General features: G+C 47.5%; 1 protein-coding gene across 2 annotated transcripts; it reads left to right on the top strand.

Moving 5' to 3' along the window:
• The first annotated feature begins 4,024 nt into the window (after positions 1-4,024).
• On the top strand, positions 4,025-21,968 carry hbs1l (HBS1-like translational GTPase). Of its 2 annotated transcripts, XM_067241377.1 has the most exons (18): positions 4,025-4,156; positions 4,907-4,972; positions 5,143-5,274; positions 5,376-5,627; positions 12,410-12,515; positions 12,670-12,917; positions 13,384-13,549; positions 13,703-13,820; positions 17,584-17,730; positions 17,890-17,964; positions 18,094-18,211; positions 18,675-18,743; positions 18,857-18,961; positions 19,433-19,523; positions 19,655-19,763; positions 19,993-20,093; positions 20,316-20,460; positions 20,666-21,968. In XM_067241377.1, the coding sequence occupies exons 1-18, from the start codon at positions 4,114-4,116 to the stop codon at positions 20,675-20,677; spliced, it is 2,103 nt and encodes a 700-aa protein (XP_067097478.1). In that variant the 5' UTR covers positions 4,025-4,113; the 3' UTR covers positions 20,678-21,968. The 2 variants fall into 2 exon arrangements, with proteins under 2 accessions (XP_067097478.1, XP_067097479.1); XM_067241378.1 differs by lacking the exons at positions 12,410-12,515; positions 12,670-12,917; positions 13,384-13,549; ... (9 more) ...; positions 20,316-20,460; positions 20,666-21,968 and adding an exon at positions 5,862-8,157.
• The last annotated feature ends 282 nt before the right edge of the window (positions 21,969-22,250 follow it).

The following is a 22,250-nucleotide window of genomic DNA, read 5'->3' as shown; positions in this document are numbered from 1 at the left end:
ATTTACTACTATTTTGTGCATGAGGAATGCACGCCTGTAAGTAGATAACAGTAACCAGTGTAAGCCTACCTGACTCACAGAACTACCCAGGCAACACGTTTGACGTGGTTCATTCAAACGTGTAGCATTGTGTTTGACTGTAAATTAATAAAAACGAATGTTGAAAAGTCTGGAATTAAAGCTAAGGAGCGCCAACTTTCACTTGACAAACACATGGATCCGTGTGTGCTGCTTTTTCAGGCTGTTTCTTATCCTCGTGGGTTTCTTCAGAAAAACCAACTATATGACGTTTAAAAAATACACATAGGCTATATCCGTGCTTTAAATAGTTTAGGCTAGTATGTACAAATGTGTGTCTTTTCATTGTGTTTTTCTTGTCTTAAGCGACCGTATTGCCCAAGTCACTTATGATTATCATCACCACAAATGACGCTATTGTACGGGGTCACTCATCCTCACGTGATGGGAGCTCCACGGAGCGACGGACAAGGCGTTCCATTTGTTTCTTTTTTATTGTTGTATGAGATGTCCATTCAACCATTTACATTTGGAGGGATACTTTGTATTCAACCTAAACATACTTAAATATGAGTCAGATGATAATAGACGAATTATGTGTTGAATGCTGAAAAATAAAAACATGTTTTGGGTTACTGCATGATAAAAATGTTTATAGACCAACTAGAAATCGTACAACTAAAAGTAGGCCTACATGATATTCGTCATTTGTTGACTCTACTTTTAGCTGTTGGCTACATGACATGTACACCCTGTTTACATTGTTACACAATAATTGCTTTCCAATGACAAAAGAGGCATATATCCTTGTGTGTTGGAATCTGTTTTACTTTTCCCTAGAGGACAAGAGTCAAAAACTACATCTTGATAAAACACACACAGAAAGTAAACTCCCCCATGGGCTTGATAAGTCAGGCTAAATCAAAGGCAGAGCCAGGCTATGCAAATTCCCTGTAGTAGGTCAAGCTAGTATACCTGAGTAACTCATTGAGTTTAGGACATTTGCATGGGCACGATTGGACAGGTTAAAAGCAGGCATTGTGAGGGTAGCCCCTTTTGCAAAGCATTGTGTGCACAGGTAGGTTCATTTGAATTATTCTACATGATGGCTCATGGCTGAATAATCATCAGGCTTTCAGAGCTCCTGAGATGCCAAATAGGTGGGGTATGTGTGTGTGTGTGTGTGTGTGTGTGTGTGTGTGTGTGTGTGTATGTGTGTGTGTGAGTGTATGGAGGGTGGTAGTGTAGTTTGTTCTAAAATACCACTGCAGTTGTTAATCTATTTTTCTTAATGTGAACAATGTTTTGCTTCCTCATTGTGTCTATTTAGAACAAGGTGTCATGTTAATTTCTCCTTAAACTTGAACTCTTTAAAGACATCTCTTGCAAAGGGACTGGGTTATATCCATATTTCTGCATTCTGTGTAGAGTAGTATGTCATTTGTTCTGTCTCCCTTGGGCTGTAGATGCCCTCGGGAATTATGCAAAATGTCACTTCTTACCTTCTGCTACGACATGTTCCCAGAGCAAACCAGTGGTGTAAAGTCAAATCTCAACTTGGAATAATAAGCTGTTGTATTGCTGAGTAATTTCTATAATTGAATCGGATTTAGGAGTGATCCAAATATTCCAACACAACATCGGTTAACTGTTTGTGCAAACAAACACTTTCACACCTACAACCAGATATTTGTGATGAGCTCCTTTTTAAGGACTTCAGTGGAATGTGCATCAAAGTGTGCTTTAGGGGTGAACTGTTAACATTTGACAGGGCCACACATTTATTTTACACTCTTACAGCATAATTGTATTCAGTCTATGTCTGCACCTCTGCACCACCAACCATCTCTGGAGGTGGGAATCCGTCGCTGAATTGCTCCTCCCAAGGTTTCTTCCATTTTTTCTCTCCGAGTTTCCTGGGTGTTTTTCCTTGTCTTATTTTACAGTCATATTTTTTGTTGGTTTAGGAACTCTACAGGTTTATGGGCATATGTGAAGCCACCTTAAAATAGGGTTATACCAATATAATTATATTACATTTTATGAACGTATTCCCTAAAATACCAATTTAGAGTAACACAAAGTAATGTGGCAAAATCTTCAGTCAGAATTGGGTGACTGAATCATCTAACTAACTCCAAGGTCAGTCATACTCACATTAAGAATAAAACAAGTTTTTCTCTTTGAGACCATAAAACAAGGATAATTGTTTTCTGTCTGTCATAATAGCACACCCAGTTTAATGTAGTTCCTCCTCTCTATGTCATGCAGGGATATTCGTCATGGATAGCAGTTTTTAGGTTTGAGATTATGGCCCAGAAACATTTCATCATGTTTACGAAAGTGTTCCCTTCACTTCACCTGTGTGACCCCTATAGTTTGAGTGTATTTGTGTGCGAGTGTGTGTGTGTGCACTTGTGCATGCATGCCTGTGCCTGCATGTGAACATGCGCATGTGTTTGCGTATACTATTTATACAAATAGTGTTACAAGTAGCAGTGCAACATCAAAATACAGGAAGTGGAATCGAGTGGGGGATACCTCCACCTACGTAAGCACACTCAATCTCTCTCCACACGCATACACACACACACCCTAACTTGAGGTGAAACCCAGGGCACAATACAACTGTCTATCTCCCGTCATGACATCATCACTGTCACTATCAAATGAGACCTCTCCTTTCTTCGTTAACGTCCTCTTTCTTTCTCATACTCTCTCTTTCCTTCTTTTTCCCCAATCTCCCTCTATCTAGGCCACTTCATGACAAACTGCCACCTGCAACATAAGCCACCCCATTGAAAAGGTTTCCAGAGTTACCTAAGCAGGTGTGTCTCTTAACTCTGGCCTATTTTTAGACAGGGGACACACACACGCACAACCTCATATTTCATCTGTCATACAGATGTGCTGTCTGATCTGACTGCATCATTGGTAGTATCAGATTTTTAGTCTGACATTTTCAGCCCCAATCCTCCTCCCTTTAGATACAGATCACATCAGACCCCCACACTGATTCACTCCCCTCTCTTTCCATCTGCTTGTGAGGCACAGGTGGGGTCTAGGTCTAGCTTGTGTGACCCAAGGGCATTGGAAAAAGTGATGTCACTCACTTGGGTGACATGCACCTTGTGTGAGTGTGTTTGTTTGTGTTGTGCACAGGGTGGGCCAAGCTGGGCTTTCACCAAAGGTTATAACATTTTACAGAACAAGAGGATGCACACACCCAAACATAACAGGTGGGTATGGGTATGCATGTGTGCATGTGGTTGTTCTCTGCACTTTCCACCACATCTTGCAACCCCTTTAAACTAAGACTAAAGACAAAAGATACTCAATACAACTCTTGAAGCTTTCATGAAGACACTTATGGAGTCCAGCACAAAACTGCATTTCATAGAACAACTAACACAAAGACATTTAAGGGAATCTGCCAGATTTTCCACTAGGCCTACTGAAGTGCTGATGTGTGGTTATCTGTAGGAACAGTTGTTTGTACGGTAAATACTTCAGGTTTATTGTTTCTCCCAGCGGTGGAAGGTTTATTTTATCTCTCAATCACCATCATGCCTGCTAAAGCAATGTATCGAGCCAAACCAAAATGACTGCTACCACTAATTTATAGCAACCCACCAGCACTCTGGCTCAGGAAAGCAGTTTTTCATAGTAAGAATATGACATAAAACCGTTTATTTTACAGAGAAATTGGAATAATTAGACCATGTAGCCTGCTTTACGAGGGGCCGACGAATCTAAACATATTTTCTCCACCGAATCAAAAAATATCAATAATGTCAACACGTGTCACAATAATAAACCAGATGAAAAGCTCATCTGTGCATTAGATTGGCTTGTCCGTCTTGCCTCTCTTAGGCCGAAGGAAAAGTTGAGGCTTTTGTGACCTACACTGCCCACTGTGCCCGGTTATGAATGGACTAGACTAGTTGGCTAGCAACATGTGACAGCTATCTTGAGTGTGCACACACTGGGCACATTGCATTACAATATGGCTGTCGGGGAGTGAAACGCATGCTACATCAGTCTGTGAGACGAAAACGCCTTTATTTGGGGCCGAAGTTGGACGAATAAGGCAACATGTCTCGACATAGAAATGTCCGAGGTTATAACTACGATGAAGGTAGATTATACGGATGATTTGGCGACGCTGTTCATTCCTGAAGGCTAGTCTAGGCCTCGGGACTAAATTCTTGCTAGCCGGGTTAGCTAACGTAGAGCTACATCATCAGCAAAGCTATGCATGCTAATGTAGCTATCTCTACTGAATTAGCTAGCTACATTGCTAGCCGGCAAAATACCAATTTAATTACTCGTGTTAATTGGGTTGCACGCGCCATTTAGACAGACACATACTTGTGTTTAAGTCCTCTAACTTGCCCGCTAATAAGCAATATATAGATACCCATAGAACATGTTTATGTTGTGCTAATTGCCTAGCTAGCCTAGGCTATAGCTAGGCTAGTTATTTTGTAAACAGCAGTTCGCAAACTTCTTTTCAGGCTTGCCTAGATAGGTTCGCTAGCAACGTATATCCAGCTGTCGTGTGGCTGCAGCTAATGCTGGTAGCCCATGGTCATAGCTTGCTACCTTACTAGTTAACTAGATATCTAACGTAACCATAAACTTATTTCTGAAAGTAATGTCATCCATTTGATAGATAAGCAATCAAATACTGTACTTGTGCCAGTGTATACAGCACGATTTGTGCAGTATTGACATAATTCTGTTCGACGCCTATCCGCCTGGGATTGCTGACGAGACAGAGTGGCAGCTGTCAGACATGTCGTAGGCCTACTACTTTAGCCGTTTGTGTGAGAGGGCTACCAACAAAATAGCATTTTATTCATCTGTTATGTGTACGTTCCCGCAGACTTTGACGATGACGACATGTACGGCCAGTCTGTGGATGACGACTACTGCATCTCACCAGCTACAGGTCAGTGGCTAAAGGAGTGCCAAAATGTGCTAATTTAACTTATACCAGTGACCATTTATTAGCTTTTAGAGTTTCGTATGCACCATGATGGCACCTACTTGGCCTGTCTGATATGAATCTAGACCAAGTGTGATAGCATTGCGGTTAAACGACGGTCATCTGTTGCACAGCGGCCCAGTTCATCTACTCCCGTCAGGAGAGGGCGGCCCCCAACGTGGAACCCGTAGAGGAGGAGGAGTGTGAGGATGAGGAGATGCCCACGTCCCCTACCATCACCCCCAACCTCGACCCTCTCGACCAGGGTAACCATGACGACCACAGGATCTGAGCATCTGCATCAACTGGGTGTTTGGCTATGACCACTGTGTTATTCCCACTGTAACGTGCGTGGGTTTTCTCATAGGCAAGCTGTACTCATGTCTGGACCAGATGCGTGCAGTACTGGGAGACACGGTACCAGACTTGGTCCTGACCCAGGCTGCCCTGGGCTGTGGCTTTGACCCCCAGAGGGCCCTGGATACCGTGCTGTCTGGGGACAGTGGGACGGCGCCCCTCCCACAGAGAGTCCCCAAGGAGACGCCAAGAACCAACCAGGGGACGGCACCAGTGGTGAAGACCAATCAGGAAGCCCCAACTTGCCCCCACCCAGAGAAAGGTACACCTGGTGCAAGATCAGTCCGTCAGTGACATCATAAACTTCAACTAGTAACCGTTCCCCTTAAGATGTGTGTATTGTGTGCAGTGCTGAGATGCTGTTTGTTCCCTTGTAGACACATTGTAATGAAATGCCTGCCTTTCCCCCCCCCCTTCCTCTCTTGTCTTTGTCACGACGATGCCCGCCCCCCCCATCTCTCTTCTCGCCCACTGCGATTGGCTTTCGTAAGGTAAGGAGCCTGCTTGTCTGCTTTTCTCCCAGAAACTGTACCTGACACACACACACTTGAGACGGCCCTGTCCGCCAACACACGCACCCCGCTCCGTCCATCTGCCGGCCCCCTCAACTTGAGCGAACTCTTAGCGCAACCCCCGTCTAACCCAGTCAGTAGTGGTGGCAAAGCTCACAGCCAGGAAGAACTGAAATTGAATTTCTCTGGCCTAGGAAGTTTGCCTTTAGATGGTTCCAGTAAGCCCTCGTTGACAGTTGCGGGGATGGGTAGTAGCAGCAGCATGAGCCTGGCCCAGCTCATGACAGAGAAGAAAAGTCAGGGGGCGGTTCCGGGGGGCACCGGGCGGGGCTCCTCATTGGCCAGTCTGTCTCTGGGCCCCAGCGCCCCTACTCATTTGTCGCCAGGCCTGCAGACAGGCTTGTCTCTGGGAACTTTAGCGTCTCTACACTCCACCGCTCTGTTTGGGTCTGGCCCTCGTGCCCCTCCTCCATCCGTTCTTGCAGCCTCTCTGGGTAGTCTATCACTAGGCAACCCCCGAGCGACAGGTCCTGCGCTGCTGCCTCCTCCTGGCTTTGGAAGGCTCAGCGCTGGCTTCCAGAACACTCCACCAGTGGACATAGCAACCGGTGGGGGAGGGAAGGGGGAGGAATCCCGTCAGAGCCCGTCATTGGCTGAACTGATCCAGGAACACACGAACAGTAGCCCCACCCTCTACAGCTCCCTCCCAGGTCCCCATAGCAACATGACTCCGAACGTCACGGGGTGGGATAAGACGGCACCTGCGCACACCCAGTCTCTGTCTGAGCTGGCTGCCCAGCACCAGGCCAACCACACGCTGTCTCCCACACTAGGTCCATCCCCCCACTTCTTCAAGCTGCACAACCCTGGTCCTCCTGGCCTCCAGGGGGAGCTCTCTTGGCCTCAGAGCCGCGCGCCTCGTCCCAAACCACAGAGCGCCGCGTCCGCGCCGTTCAAGCCGTCGCTTCCGGTTCCTCCCCCGGGTCTAACGGGGGCGCTCTCGCTGTCTCAGCTTTCTTCTCTTCACGTAACCACCACCACCGCCGCCGCGTCCTCCAACACCCCAGAATACTCTCTGGCCTCCCTGCTGTCTCCAGGGAAGACTCTGGGGGGCAGGGTGTTGTCAGACAGTCTAAGGGAAGAGGTCCAGGCCAGCCCTAAGCGGCCCTGGTCGGGTCAGAGTGTGGACCTGAGCACCCTCATGGCCCAGTCACCCAGAGACTCCCCGCATTGCCACGACGACGACCTGTCACCCCCCCCCGCGGTGCGGTTTGGGTCGGACCCCACCATTTTCGCCCGACCTTCCGTGTTTGCCCTCGCTCTTTTTGTTCGCTCCGCCAGCCATGAGGGGAGGATGAGGAGGAGGATGATGAAGGCTCCAGGAGGTCAGGGGCCAGCGAGGACCTGCAGGGCCTTCCTGTATGCTACTCAGACCCAGATGCTCAAAGCCAAGAAGCAGACGCCTCTATTACCCATCACCCCCTTTGGCTTCGACACGCCGTCACCCGACGACGTTGTACGAGCCAATCAGAAGAAGGCTTTTACCAGGTAGACCGAGGAGACCAGTGAGAGCGTACCTAACAAAAAGATTGTAGCTTACAGTGTTAATGGTGGAGCATATGTAGAAACAACCAGGAAATTGACTGAAATCAAGAGATGTATTATTTCTTTCTTTAGCATATGGGCATATATGGGACAGTTTGTAAATAATACAAGTGTTTTTTAAATTAGTTAATCATCTACTTTTTTGTAGATTGAATTCTATTTTTGTATACAGTGACAGTCTACATGACATTTTATTGCATTTTGTATGATTGATCATTTTTTTAATGGAATACGATATTTAGAATGAAGTATCATGCTCGACAGACATTATAGCGGAGAGTAGCCTACAGTTACATGAAGAGGGAGAAAGATGGTAAGGGGTTTCGAGAGGTTGATCGGCTTTGCAGGTGTGCCTCTGCTTTCGGAAATATGGATCAGTTAACCATTGTGCTGGTTTACCACTGGGTGTGTGGTGGGAAGGGGGGAGGGGGGAGGGGGGAGACACCTGGAGTTGATCCCATAAGTGAATATGTATTACACTGTGTGAAGACACTCACACACACCAGATCCACCACACTTGCCAAGATGCAAAGGCACGTACAGTACTGGTAGTCTGGGATACAACACTCGTACACACACACACACACACCTCATATCTTGAGCAGTCAAAGAGCCTTCTGAACATTTGAAACCTGATTTTTAAGTTTGCCTGTCAACACAATAAAAGAATCAACCCTTGTGTCAACCTGTGTTTTTCTTCTTTTATGTTTTATTTTTATGAAGTGGACGCTTCATCTACCTTTATTTGAGTAATTTCTTTTTATTTTTAGATTTTTTTTTTAAGGGTAGGTATAAGGCGTGCCATTTTTTATGGAAAGGGTGTGAACTCATTTGAAGTTTGGTATTATCAGTACTGAAATACATAACTCATCTATGTACCTGTCTGTCTTGTTTGTGTGTGTGTGTGTGTGTGTTTGCTCTGCTGAAGGCCTGTGGGAAGGTGTAGGCTACGTGAGATGATGGGTGTACATGTGTGTGTTTCTGCTGTCTGGAGGGGTTGACACAAGGACCAATTCTGTGGTTTCTCTCAGGACCTCTAGGTTATGACTGACTTCTGCTAGTCTTGTGTGTTTGCGTTGGGTTGAGTTCCTAAACCCAAAGGGTGTAGTACAAAGTAGTGTGATAACAGTTGGTTGAAACGAGGTGAAAGAATAGTTTTCCTCTGCTGTAAAAGCTGTTGTCGTGACCAGCTTTCTTTCAACGTGTCTTTGATGAAAAGTGCGTTGATGAACGTGTGTGTGTGTGTTCTTGTGTGTTTCATAAAGTACAACTGTGGGTTTGGATGTCCAGCTGTTGTCAGTCATCTGTGCTCTGCAGGAGATCTGGTGTGGGTTTGGGGCAGGAAGCACAAGACACTGGAGAAATGTCAACCTCGTCTCATTCGATCACTCGACTCTTGTCTCGCTCGCTCTCTCTTTTGTCACCACCTACGTAGGAAAATCTGATGGTGTCTCTCAGCTCAGCGGAGAGGGCTGAAGATCAAGTACCCTTTAGGTGTTTTGCAGCACGGGGTTTGCAGAGCACGCCACACGGTTGCTTCTCTTGGAAAAAGCGGCGTCAGTCCTGACGAGTGGTCAGAGGACGGGGTGGATGCAGGGCGCAGGACACGCAGCTGTCATTTCCGTGGGCGGAAATGCTTCTGGAGGCTTCTGGGCCGTTCCGGTGTGCGATCTGAGATTGGATACGACAGTTGCGGATTTTTTTTTTCCCGAAGCGCTGCACTGTTGTTCGGCATGGGTCCTTTTTGGCCTGGTCCATTACCGTTGGCTGGGCACAGATTTCCCCCCCCCCCCCCCCCCCACACACACACACACACACTACAACCTTTTTCTGTTTGGTTGAACAGCAAATGACGCAGGGCTCTGTGGCCCTACAGGGCTGCAGTGGTAGAGCCATGTCGTCAGTCTATATTCTGTTACGGGTTCGTTCTTTTTTTTCTGCTTGAAGGTTTTGACCTGCAGGAGTGTTTGAGCGATCTGGGGCCGGGAGGTCCTGTGCATTGAGCACCTTCAAAAAAAGAAAACCTCTTGTCTGTGTCCCTGCCTGTGTGACTCATCCCTGTACAGCTGAAATGTCTCATCCAGTCTCTCCCCTCACTCAGACGGGCTGATTTGCACCCAAACACCTCTCCAAATAAGGCATAGCAGTCTGGAGCGCTGCATTGAGAGGACACCTGGACAATGCATGGGCCCCTGTGCCCAACCATTACCTTTTTATAAAGAAAGCAGAGGCCATGCTTTGGTTGAGCTGAAAATGCGGCCAAATCTGCGTCGTCTCGGGCCAGAGCCTGCCGACTGGATTTCCCCCGCCAGGACCCACCTCTGGAGGCAGTGAGAGGGTCTGGGTTATAGGCTATGCTCTTGGCTCTGTACAACACGAGCACAAGGGAAAACACACTGCTTGGTGAACAGGTGGTACAGTCCACACCCCAGCATGAATGGCCTGCATTGAAGACATGCAAATGTTTTATTCAAATCCATAACCAGGCACTAAACCCCGATGAGTGATGTTGATACGAGGAGACATATTTAAGCGGTTTTCATACGCATTGCCCAAAAGCTCTTTAAACTCTTAGCGCACCCTGGTGGCTAAATGTAGTTTTCAACGACAAACGGATGTTAATTGACAAGGGACAATACTTAGTGGGACATGGTTGGAATATTGATCTACCGAATGTTAGAACTAAGGCCTGAAGCTAAAGTGAAACCGGTTTTCCAGAACATTCCATACTTGAGGATAGCACGGTGGTGGTGGTGGTGGTGGTGGTGGTGGTGGTGGTGGTGGTGGTGGTGGGGGGGATCTTAACAGGAGCCTCACATTTGCATATCCTGCTCCAAGCCCTACTTCTCCCCCCACCTGCGCGAGCTCAGCACCCCGGGGCAGGGTGTGGGGCCGGGTGACTCACACCCACCCTTGACACACTCCAAGGGGTCTTACCTTCTCAGGGGAATACCTGGAGCTGGAACACAGACAAACTGTTTACAAAACCAGTATCAACAGTAGCTAACATCCTGGTTTCAGCCCTCCAGGAACTTGGCCAAAGAAACGACTGTTTGAGTTGTTTGAAGACCCCTCAGGGCAACCAAAAAGCCATCATTCACTTGTATTTGTGTAGCAAGAACGGGATGGGCAGGTGACTGTGTATTTAGGCTAATATGACTGCAAACTTTTTAAAATGTTATTTTTGATGAGAGGAAAGATTGGGAACTGTTTCTGGGAAGTGTACAGAGGGAACTGAGATCCCCATTACCCTTCTGATCTACCCTCCGGTAGTCTAAGACTACAGACGACCCCGGGGTATTAATAGTGTTGTCTTATTATTCTAGCTCCTTAAAGTGGCTGCTAAGCAGAAGTTCATCACACCACAGAAGAATGTGTCGTTAACTACCCATCCAAATGCGACTGGGGAAAAAAACACCGACAAGTATGTTAAATTAGGCTTTGAAATCGTGAGAAAATCACGATTCTCTGCTTTCTTTTCTGCTTGAGACTGGGGGGGCGTGTCGCCTGAAGGAGCTGAAGCTCCGCCCCCTCGAATTTATTGAATTTAGCAACAAGAGCAGCAATAGCTAAATCAATTGCAGATATCAGAACAGACCTACCTGCAGTCTCTGAGTGTTTCATGTGTTAATGACTTTGTCTTTGCATCGTACCAGCTGAGGAACAGAATGCAGGTCATATAAAGCGTCTGTGATCTGACGTAGATAGGTGGCTGTGACGTAGATAGGTTGGGTTTTGCCCCGCCTAAACAACACCTCGAGTTGAAAACGGGTGAGAAACCGTTCAACGGTCTAACTCCACGTTTGAGTGCGACAATGTTTTAGAGCTTTGCACATGCTTTCCAGCCACTCATTTCACGCGTACATAATGTACCAAGAAGCAACTCATGGAATTGGCCTTTGCAGCACCTCTAAGCGGTTCAGGTTTGTCAAGACCATTCACACATTCACAGAGACGTGAATGTGTGAATGAAGCCTGGATGAACGGGTGGCGTTGTGTGACGACCACCGCATCCTTCCCCTTCTGATCTCATCTCGACGCACGTAGGCTCCGGTGAGTCAGGGCTTTCTGACTGTGCAGCGAGCAAACCTCTGTTTTTGTGAATCGCGTCTGAGGGAAAAAAGGGGGATTTTCTCGTCAACCAGAGTGAGTCATACTGAGAGGACTGGGTTAGAGAAAGTCGACCAAGACTGGATCATCTTTATCCTCCTCTGGGCTGGGGGAAGGTTTTTTAAAAACTTTATTATTAAACCAGAACACTACCCTTTGCAGAGGTGTGTGTGTGTGTGATGGGGAATATGTGTGTGTGTGTGTATATATATGTGTGTGCACCCTCTCAGCCCTTAATGCTACCCACTTTCAATTCTCTCTACAAAATGCTGTGTCAACGTTCTGTTTCCACGGCGACGGGGAGTGGCAACCGTCAGTTCTGAAATTAACCCTTTCGCGGCCCGCCTGCCGCCAATGCACACCCGACACACACAGCAGAGTTGTGCAGCCCCAGTGCGTATGAATCACCACTGTCCTGGTATGACTGGTGACACTGGGAGAGGAACGAGAAGGGCGCAGGCCTCGACAGTGCTGGTCCAGACCACAGACCTCTGGTGGGTCTGGCTAGAACGCTTCTAGATAAGTTCCTCTGTCCTCATTTTGAAGCATGTGACAGCCAGGGAACGCTCCGCTGTGCGTGTGTGTGCGTAGCCTACATTGATTACTCCTCAACCACTTAGACGACCGCTACCGTATGTGCTCAATAGGGCCCCCACTCAAGTGTGTGTGTGTGTGTGCTCTGCAGGATGTCCAGTATACCACAGGTACATGTACATGGATATAAAAATAGACTCAGTTATGTGAGTGTTTCTCTCTTCCTCTCTCTCTCTCTCTCTCTCTCTCTCTCTCTCTCTCTCTCTCTCTCTCTCTCCCGTAGCTAAAAGCAGAGATGGGCCTAATAAACTAGACTGTGAGGTTGTCCCCAAAGTGGCCCGAATGACGATCTCAGGCAAGAAACAGACCATGGGCTTTGAAGTGCCAAGGTAACTAGTACACACACACTTCACAAACCCTCAAATCCGTGCCCCCGACGTACACCCCAAACCCACCAGCGCGTCTCCGTGCTCCCGGCAAAACGCTGTTCGCCGTTAACGCCGTGATAACACGCTTGGTTGTGGTGTCTCCATGTCCCTCCAGCGTGGAGGAGAACGGCCTCCTCATCCCCCCCGGGCGGCGCGGGGGCAGCCCAGACGACGTCTCCCGCCCCGAGACCCCCTCCAGGCGCCCCGAGACCCCCTCCAGGGGCTCCGGAGCAGGGGAGGAGCCCACCACCACCACCACCACCCCGGGCCGGACGCCAGGGAAGGCCAGGCAGCAGCTCGACATCAAGGCCGAGCTGGAGAAGAGGCAGGGGGGCAAGCCCCTCCTCAACCTGGTGGTCATTGGTGGGTAGGGGTGGGCTGGATGATGGACTGTGCACGTACCCACAGAGAGAGAGGGAGAGGGACTAGCCTGCTTTCGCTAGCGTCTGAGGGTGACTCAGTGGTTTCAGTGAGAGGTTTCCCACGGTGCCGTTACCTTGACTTCTGTCTCTCTCCCCTTCCCCACCTCTCCCTGTCTGCACTCTCTCTCCCCTTCCCCACCTCTCCCTGTCTGCAATCTCTCCCCTTCCCCACCTCTCCCTGTCTGCAATCTCTCCCCTTCCCCACCTCTCCCTGTCTGCAATCTCTCTCCCCTTCCCCACCTCTCCCTGTCTGCACTCACTCTCTTCTCTCATTCCTTCCCCTATCTCTCCATCCTGCTTTCCACCGTCCCCCTCTCCATCGCCCATCCCTCTCTTCTACATCCCTCCATCCATCTCTTGTCTCCACCCCCCCCCCCCCCCCCCCCCCCCCATGTCCCTGTCTCCAGGCCATGTGGACGCGGGGAAGAGCACCCTGATGGGCCATCTGCTGTACCTGCTGGGGAACGTCAACAAGCGCACCATGCACAAGTACGAGCAGGAGTCCAAGAAGGCCGGCAAAGCCTCCTTCGCCTACGCCTGGGTCCTGGATGAGACTGGCGAGGAGAGGGACAGGTACACGTACACACACACATACATTCAGTACATAAATACACACTTGTATACATATACTTTCATATGCACACAGTCCTTTTTGCGCATGTCCTTTGTGACATGGGATGCCAAACGGCTGTCCAGTGGGTGACTGGTTGAACTGTGTGTGATCAGAGGGGTGACCATGGACGTGGGGATGACCAAGTTCGAGACCGCGTCTAAAGTCGTCACCCTGATGGACGCCCCGGGACACAAGGACTTCATCCCTAACATGATCACTGGAGCTGCACAGGTACCGTGTGTGTATGTGTGTCAGTTATTTATTTCTGTCTAATCCAAAGGAAATTCTTAAGAAGGGAAAAGAAGGTCTTCATTTCGCGGTCTCCGCATTGGGCTCCTCACTCTTGACCTAACCCCTGGGAGAAATGAAACGCAGATTAACCCTTGTGTTATCTTCGGGTCATTCGTGACCCTTCAGTCACTGTGACACCCCCCCCCCCCCCCCCCCCCCACGTGTTGTGACAACTTTACCTCATACAGAAATAAAGTGAAGCATTTTCTTTTAACCGTCAGGCTGTCTCACACCCCCCCCCCCCCCACGTGTTGTGACAACTTTACCTCATACAGAAATAAAGTGAAGCATTTTCTTTTAACCGTCAGGCTGTCTCACACCCCCCCCCCCCCCCCGCGCAGCGCGAAGGTTAAAAGAAAATGCTTTTTATTGGGTGTGCTCAAGCCTTCGGCGAGAGCACATCCTTTGTTCTCTCACATATATATTATTATTATTTTTTTTTATTTTTTTTGCCCCCCTAAAACTCAGTAAATACTTGGCCTACATAGACAACGTAGGTGTCAAAAGTTTCGTCTTGGTAGCGATTGAGTTGCTTCTATTGGAATTTACGTTCCGTTGCATGGTTTAAGCTTAAATTAAGTTTTTGTGGCGAAAAGTGAAGTTAACGGTGGCTAATTTGCTAGCCACAGTCACTGACGTTACTAACGTCACTGCGTCACTAACGTCACGAAAACACGCGTGACTACCTTTGCCAGAACATTCGTTTAGCATCTGTTAACTTGGGGGATAGCTAGGCTAACTATAGCTTTACTGCAAGGCAGCTGCAGAAACGCCACAAGAAAAGAGGCCAGGGTGATAACTATTTACTCATTTTACTTTGTGATATGACACACAATTGTGATGTGTAATGTACAATATAAGCTGATATTATTAAGGAAGTACATCTACTTTCGGAAACAGTAGTCTACTATTTCACTGAAGTATTAGCATCATGACATTAGCCTGTGTTTCCCGGGCAACACATACTACAGTGGTCTATGATGTAGCGTTATCTGTTTTCAATCGTTAAAATAAACATTCCTCACATATACATTTTCGTTGTAGGATTTATTCTGACATTAGAAAACGATTTGTTGGTGAAATTACCATTACCTGTGGTTTCAAACCAGTGTAGCTCACTGCAACGCTGTAGCTTACGCGAGACACACTACAAAAACATCTAGCTACAGTACACAGCTGTTTAGGAAGTCAAACGGCGACAGAAAATGTTCGGCACTCCCCTTACTTAAATCAAAAGTCTATCTAACTACTAACCTGAACTTCATTGCCACAGCCTAAACGTTGTCAATCTGTTCATGAAAATAATTAATTTCAGCCTAAACCGTACAACGGAACGTTACATCCAATTCAACCAACGCAATCGCTACCAAGACCAACACAGCAGTAGCCTAGTACTGTACCGTAGTAGTACAATTTACCGGGGCAGCTTCTCAACACAGGGCTATATCGCATTTTGCGTTGTTACTGACAATGATCGCTACCAGTGAGCTTTTTATGAATGAGCAATTTTCCACTAAATAAATGTCAAGCTTATTTACGTTTTGGGGGGCATATTTTCAGTTAGCAGATGGTACCGTTTGAATTGCGATTCCATCTTCTACTGCCCGGTAACGTCGTAGAATAATCTTCAAAGGGGTTGTTTATTCATGAATGAATGCAATATGAGTAGGCTAAATGCCTGAAAATATCATGAGAAGAGAAAAACTTAAAATGACGTTTAAATCATAGAGATTAGGTCAATTTTTACACCGGTCTGCAATAATGTCACGAAAACACGCGTGACTACCTTTGGCAGAACATTCGTTTCGCATCTGTTAACTTGGGGGATAGCTAGGCTAACTATAGCTTTACTGCAAGGCAGCTGCAGAAACGCCACAAACAAAGAGGCCAGGGTGATAAATATTTACTCATTTTACTTTGTGATATGACACACAATTGTGATGTGTAATGTACAATATAAGCTGATATTATTAAGGAAGTACATCTACTTTCGGAAACAGTAGTCTACTATTTCACTGACATATTAGCATCATGACATTAGCCTGTGTTGCCCGGGCAACACATACTACAGTGGTCTATGATGTATCTGTTTTCAATCGTTAAAATAAACATTCCTCACATATACATTTTCGTTGTAGGATTTATTCTGACATTAGTAAACGATTTGTTGGTGAAATTACCATTACCTGTGGTTTCAAACCAGTGTAGCTCACTGCAACGCTGTAGCCTACTGTACCCGAGACACTAGTGTGAGTAGCTAACAACAACTCCTCAGCTGTTTAAGTCAAACGGCACCAGAACATGTTCGGCACTCCCCTTACTCAAAAGTCTTTCAGTAGGGAAACTATCTGACTACTAACCTGAACTTCATTGCCACAGCCTAAACTTTGTCAATCTGTTCATGAAAATAATTAATTTCAGCCTAAACCGTACAACGGAACGTTTAATCGAATTCAACCAACGCAATCGCTATCAAGACGAACACAGCAGTAGTCTAGTACTGTACTGTAGTAGTAGAATTTACCGGGGCAGCTTCTCCACACAGGGCTATATCGCATTTTGAGTTGTTACTGACAATGATCGCTACCAGTGAGCTTTTTATGAATGAGCTATTTTCCACTAAATAAATGTCAAGCTTATTTACGTTTTTGGGGGCATATTTTCAGTTAGCAGATGGTACTGTTTGAATCGCGATTCTATCTTCTGCCGGTAAAGTCGTAGAATAATCTTCAAAGGGGGTTCTTTATTAATTAATGAATGCAATATGAGTAGGCTAAATGCCTGAAAATATCACGAGAAGGGACAACTTAAAAGGACGTTTAAGTCATAGAGATTAGGTCCATTTGTACACCGGTCTGCCAAATGTATTCGTTTTGATTCAGCCTGTCAGCTGCCTCTTGCAGGGGAAATGAGAAGACATCATATTTAATTCTACACTTCACTCGTATTTTGAGTTGTAAATGAGCAGCAAAAAAAAGATGCTTTTAAATCTATGTAATCTTTATAAATAATAAGTAGGCCCGATGCATTTTTATATAAAAATATACAGACCCCTGTGCAACCGACGCAAGCAAGCACACCCTACAATTTCCCCAGAAATTGTATCCTCTCTAGTTTGTTTTTGTATTGGGTAAAGTTGTCGCAGCACAACGATGGGTCGTTGTGAACCTTCGGGTCATTGTGACCAGAAGGCGGCACAAAGATGAATTACGTCCAGGTAATTGATCTGGCGGTAATTGACGGCGGTCTGTTTAAACTGTTAAACGTACCACACCCCAGGCAGGGCTTGGTGACAGTGTGGGTTTGGGTGGAGTTCTCTGCAGGCACTGTGTGTGCGTGCGTGTGTGCGTTTCTGTCTGTCTGCGTTTAGGGGTGTGTAAGTAATTTCAGCGTTTCACCGGATGACTGTCATTTCTCTGGTCTGCCTTTCCAGTTGCGTTTCATCTCGTGTGAATGTGTGTGCGTGCGCGAGGAGTGACTAAGGGGTTCTCGTACGAGGAGTAAACACTTTCACTGTGGTACGCCAGCTCTTTCTCAGCCTCCCCCCACCCCGCAAGAAACAGTGTGTGCTGTCACATCACGAGCCCCTTCTGTCTGTGCCGAAGTGTCTCTAACTGTGTGTGTGTTTTGCACGTGTAGCTGTATGTTTGTGTATGGCTGTGTGTGTGTGTGTGTGTATGTAGTAATGTGTGTGTGTGCGCAGGCGGACGTGGCCGTGCTGGTGGTGGACGCCAGCAGAGGGGAGTTTGAGGCGGGGTTCGAGGCTGGCGGGCAGACGCGGGAACACGGCCTGCTGGTGCGCTCCCTGGGGGTCACGCAGCTCGCCGTCGCCGTCAACAAGATGGACCAGGTCAGGCGGGCGCCTTTGGCCTTGTCGCTACGGCAACCGTCCCCCCCCGTCCCCCCTCTCCATCGACAGACTTTTTCATTTGCGTCGTGTGTCTTGGAAGTGGCTTTGGATAAAAGCATCTGCTAAACGCATAAATGTGAATGTGTGCGTTCCCAACAGGTGAGCTGGCAACAGGAGAGATTCCAGGAGATCGTGTCCAAACTGGGCCACTTCCTCAAGCAGGCGGGCTTCAAGGTGGGGGCCTCGACCACACCCCCGTGACCTCACCACCGTACACTGACCGCTCCCCACGTTGCTCGGCTACAACCAGACCCCCCTTAACCCCCCTCCTCCCCCCCTCCCCCCCTGCTGTGCTTCTCCCAGGACTCGGACGTGTTCTACGTCCCCACCAGTGGGCTGTCCGGGGAGAACCTGACCTCCAGGTGCACCGTGTCTGAGCTCACCTCCTGGTACTCTGGCCCCAGTCTGCTGGAACAGATCGGTACGCCCCCCCCCCCCCCCCCCCACATCACACCCCACGACCCCCACAGTGCCACCCGCGCCCAGTTGTTTTCTGTGAACGAACCCTGTGGATTATCCCCCCCCCCCCCCCCCCCGTTTACACCCCCCCGTGTATTGTTTTCTTTCAGTTTCTTGATTGTGTTTGTCATCCCTCCAGCTGTAATGTCTCAATGAAATTTCCCCTCTGAGCTGGATAAAAGCACCGACCTCACAACCCTAGTCCTGTTTCAGGTCACATGCTGACGACGGGGCTCAGAGATTGATGAGTCTTGAGGCACGCTTCAGTTCTTCGGGCGTAGCTGCTGAGATTTCGTTTTGGGGGGGTTTCCTCTTGACGTCTCTCTCCCTTCCCTGCTGTCCCCTCTCTCCCTCGCCCCCTCTCTCGTCCTTCTCTCTCTCTCTCTCTCTCGCCCCCTGTCTCTCCTTCCTCTCCTCCCCTGCAGATTCCTTCAAGTCTCCTCAGAGGTCTGTAGAGAAGCCCTTCAGACTGTGTGTCTCTGATGTATTTAAAGGTGAGCGCACCACTCTCTCAACACGCGGTGCTCGGGCTGCCCGGACAACAAGGGTGACCGGTCTGCAGCGGGCCTGGAGTCTAACCCTTCTGTGTGTGTGTGTGTGTATCCAGACCAAGGTTCAGGGTTCTGCGTGACAGGGAAGATTGAGGCTGGCTACATCCAGAATGGAGACCGAGTCCTGGCCATGCCCCCAAACGAGACCTGCACTGTTAAAGGTCCTCCTGATTATTATTATTATTATGATGATCATTTGATGATTATTATTAGTGATGTGCTGGATTGAACGGGCTGGGATACCATATTGGAGTGATCCATGGCTCGAATGCTTTGGTGCAGCTCAACAATGCGCAGAACATGTTTCTATCCATTTGTGGCCAACCGCTCATCCGAACAACTTCCTTGGGTCCTGACTCCTGAGTAATGCACCTGCCGAAAATCGACTCGATACACCGCCCAGTTCTCGAGATCATTGAGCCACACACACACACACACACACGCACACACATTTCTACCCTCACAGTTAGATGCAAGAGAAAAAGTTCCACACCAGCGTCGTTCGACAGGATGTGACACCAGGATCGCCGAACAGTCCCGCAGTGCCACCTAGTGGCGGTTGGCAAACATCTCTTTATGCGCCGTCGATTTACAACCCTTCTCCCCACCCCTTCTCCCCACCCCTCCTCCAGGCATCACCCTCCACGACGAGCCCCTGGACTGGGCCGCGGCCGGGGACCATGTCAGCCTCACGGTGACCGGCATGGACATCATCAAGATCAAGTAAGGCTCTCTCACACTGCCGCCCATCTCTCAGGACTGACTCGTTTGGGGGAGATCACATATCGTGTCGCGTCGGACCAGGAAAGTTACAAAAGTGTGTGTGTGTGTGTGTGCGTGTGTGTTCCACCCAGTGTGGGCTGTGTCTTCTGCGACCCCAAGGAGCCGATTCGAGCCTGCTCCCGCTTCAAGGCCCGCGTGCTGCTCTTCAACATCGAGGTCCCCGTCACCAAGGGCTTCCCTGTGAGTGGCTGCCACACACACACACACACACACACACACACACACACACACACACACACACGCTTATCACCCTACAACCCTTACTCTTGTACATGAACAGCCTCTAAATGGATAGGTATATGTTCATGACTGCGTACTCATGCTTCTATACTGTAAGTGCTTCTCTCAGTGTATATATATATGTGTGTATATATATATATATATTGTGTGTGTGTTTGTGCACGGGCAGGTACTTTTGCACTACCAGACTGTGAGTGAGCCAGCCACCATCAGGAAGCTGGTGAGTGTTCTACACAAGAGCAGTGGAGAGGTGATCAAGAAGAAACCAAAGTGAGTGAAACTAATGCGTGTGGATGTTGTGTTCTAAGAAGGGAAGAGTGTTGATGTCGACCAATTGTTCTAAGAAGGGAGGCATATGGATGTTGACCAAGTGTTCTAAGAAGGGAAGAGTATGGATGTTGACCAAGTGTTCTAAGAAGGGAAGAGTATGGATGTTGACCATGTGTTCTAAGAAGGGAGGCGTGTGAGGCTAACCTGCTGGTCGTTGCTCAGGTGTTTGGGGAAGGGGATGAACGCTATCGTAGAGATCCAGACTCACCGGCCCGTGGCGTTGGAGCTCTATAAGGACTTCAAGGAGCTGGGCCGCTTCATGCTGCGCTACGTGGGCTCCACCATAGCTGCAGGGGTCGTCACCGAGGTAACCACACTCGAGACGCCATCTCGTCACACATATATGTCAACACCGCACATTACTGGGCCGTCTTGCTTTCATTTGCTTATTAGATGGCTAAGCTATTTAAGTGAGATGGGTTTTTTATTTTTTGTATATTGTTTTGTACTGCTGGTTTTGTGTTGCCTTGTGAATTTAATCGGGGATTCTCGTGTTTCATCTGTTTTTGCAGATTAAAGAATGACTGTTGCTCAGGTCCAAGTTTGGAAGCAGCCCATACCGGCTCCAGGCAGCATGTGCCCTCAGACAAAGTGCAATTCCTTAGAGACTGTCATCCGTGACCTCATGATCGAGGCTTCACTTCCATCCATCCTTCTATCCATCCATCCATTGCAGTACCTCCATAACAGCTTGACGTACACTATCACTGCAACAGTCCACATCGACAACCTCAGACAGACTGTCAAATGGCCAAGGCATGTTAACAAGCCCAATCTCAAAATGGCTTCCACCCTGCCTCTCTAACCAGAGCAATGACTCAACCAAAAAAAATAAAAGCAATACTGTCTTACTTTCATCCTACTTATCCAAGCTTCCAGGAGCAATGTTGAACGCATGAAAAGTACACAAGGGCTTGGAACTACACTTCCCAACAAACATATCTCAAGCCCCTCCCCCAAACACATCTCCTCCCACCGCTAAATCTGATTGCTCGGAATACTCCTGCTTCATTCAATGAAGTTCATTATACCCTCCCCCAAGAGACAATCTTTCTGAATGGTGTTTTTATTTTCATAACGATTGTTTAATTTTATTCAGCACAAAGTGTTGTTGGTCATTTTTTTGGACTGATTATTTAAGAGGATGTCGCAACTGAGTCATAAGTTAGTGCTGAGAGGCCAGTATGCAAGTGCTGGTTGATAGAAAGTCAATCAGGGGGGCATCTCAATACTCCTCCCTCCACTCCCTCTATCGAATTCCACTTGATTTGAAAGCAGTTCAACCTGTGGTCGGCCATATTTATCTAAGCTATTATTCTGTGCTTTCAGAACAGTGGAGAGGAGGAGGAGGACAAGATGTACTCCCAAAGTAACATACTGACCTGTCAGCTCTGTTTCTCACACTGCTATGTTTTAGTTGAAACATTTTGAATTTGCTGTGGCAAAGGAAACAACGGTTTCTCTCATGACTCGATGACAATGTTAGCCACATATTTCACTCTGAACTGACAGTATGTGAGCAGGATTTAATTCTTACATCAGAATCAGCTGTCTAGAATTTGACTGGGAAAAGTGAAGGTAAAATGGTTTGGAAGTTTTTCGTAAATATTAATTCAAATTGCAAAAAGACTAACCTCAAATAGTTATATTTTAAATAAATGACACTTATAATTTGTAGGACTTGCTTGGCCATGACAGGAGTATTTCTGACACACTAATCGTTCTGCATCTAAAACAGGTTGTAGATCTCGAAGGGAACAACGGCAGAGTTGAGAATTGTTAATGACGGTGGGATGAATAAACATGTATGACGAACTGCATTTCAATCATTTCCAATTTGATATATCGTTTTGTGTTAGAATTATGTGTATTGGATATGGCATATGAAATGTGTGGGGTTGGTTTGAAGTTTAGCTGCTGTGTGATATTGACGTACATCAAACGAGTTTTGGTTCTCGACCAATCCGATGCCCCGTTTTCACTTCTCATAGAAATATGGAAGATTTGCCCCCTTTTAATGTTTAGTCAATAACGTGTCTGTGAGCCTGCCTCCTCACGTTAACGATTGGTGCTATCATCTGTCAATACACCATATGA

Source organism: Osmerus mordax, chromosome 8 (genome assembly GCF_038355195.1).
Source record: "Osmerus mordax isolate fOsmMor3 chromosome 8, fOsmMor3.pri, whole genome shotgun sequence".
In the NCBI taxonomy this organism is placed as follows: domain Eukaryota; kingdom Metazoa; phylum Chordata; class Actinopteri; order Osmeriformes; family Osmeridae; genus Osmerus; species Osmerus mordax.
The sequence above is the reverse complement of the archived record's forward strand: the minus strand, read 5'-3'. Positions and strand labels throughout refer to the sequence as shown.

Coding starts and splice junctions, on each gene's coding strand:
- hbs1l (XM_067241377.1), top strand. CDS start 4,114: ATGTCTCGACATAGAAATGTCCGAGGTTATAACTACGATGAAG. Junction 4,157..4,906: donor AGGTTATAACTACGATGAAG/GTAGATTATACG, acceptor ACGTTCCCGCAG/ACTTTGACGATGACGACATG. Junction 13,821..17,583: donor TGATCACTGGAGCTGCACAG/GTACCGTGTGTG, acceptor GTGTGTGCGCAG/GCGGACGTGGCCGTGCTGGT.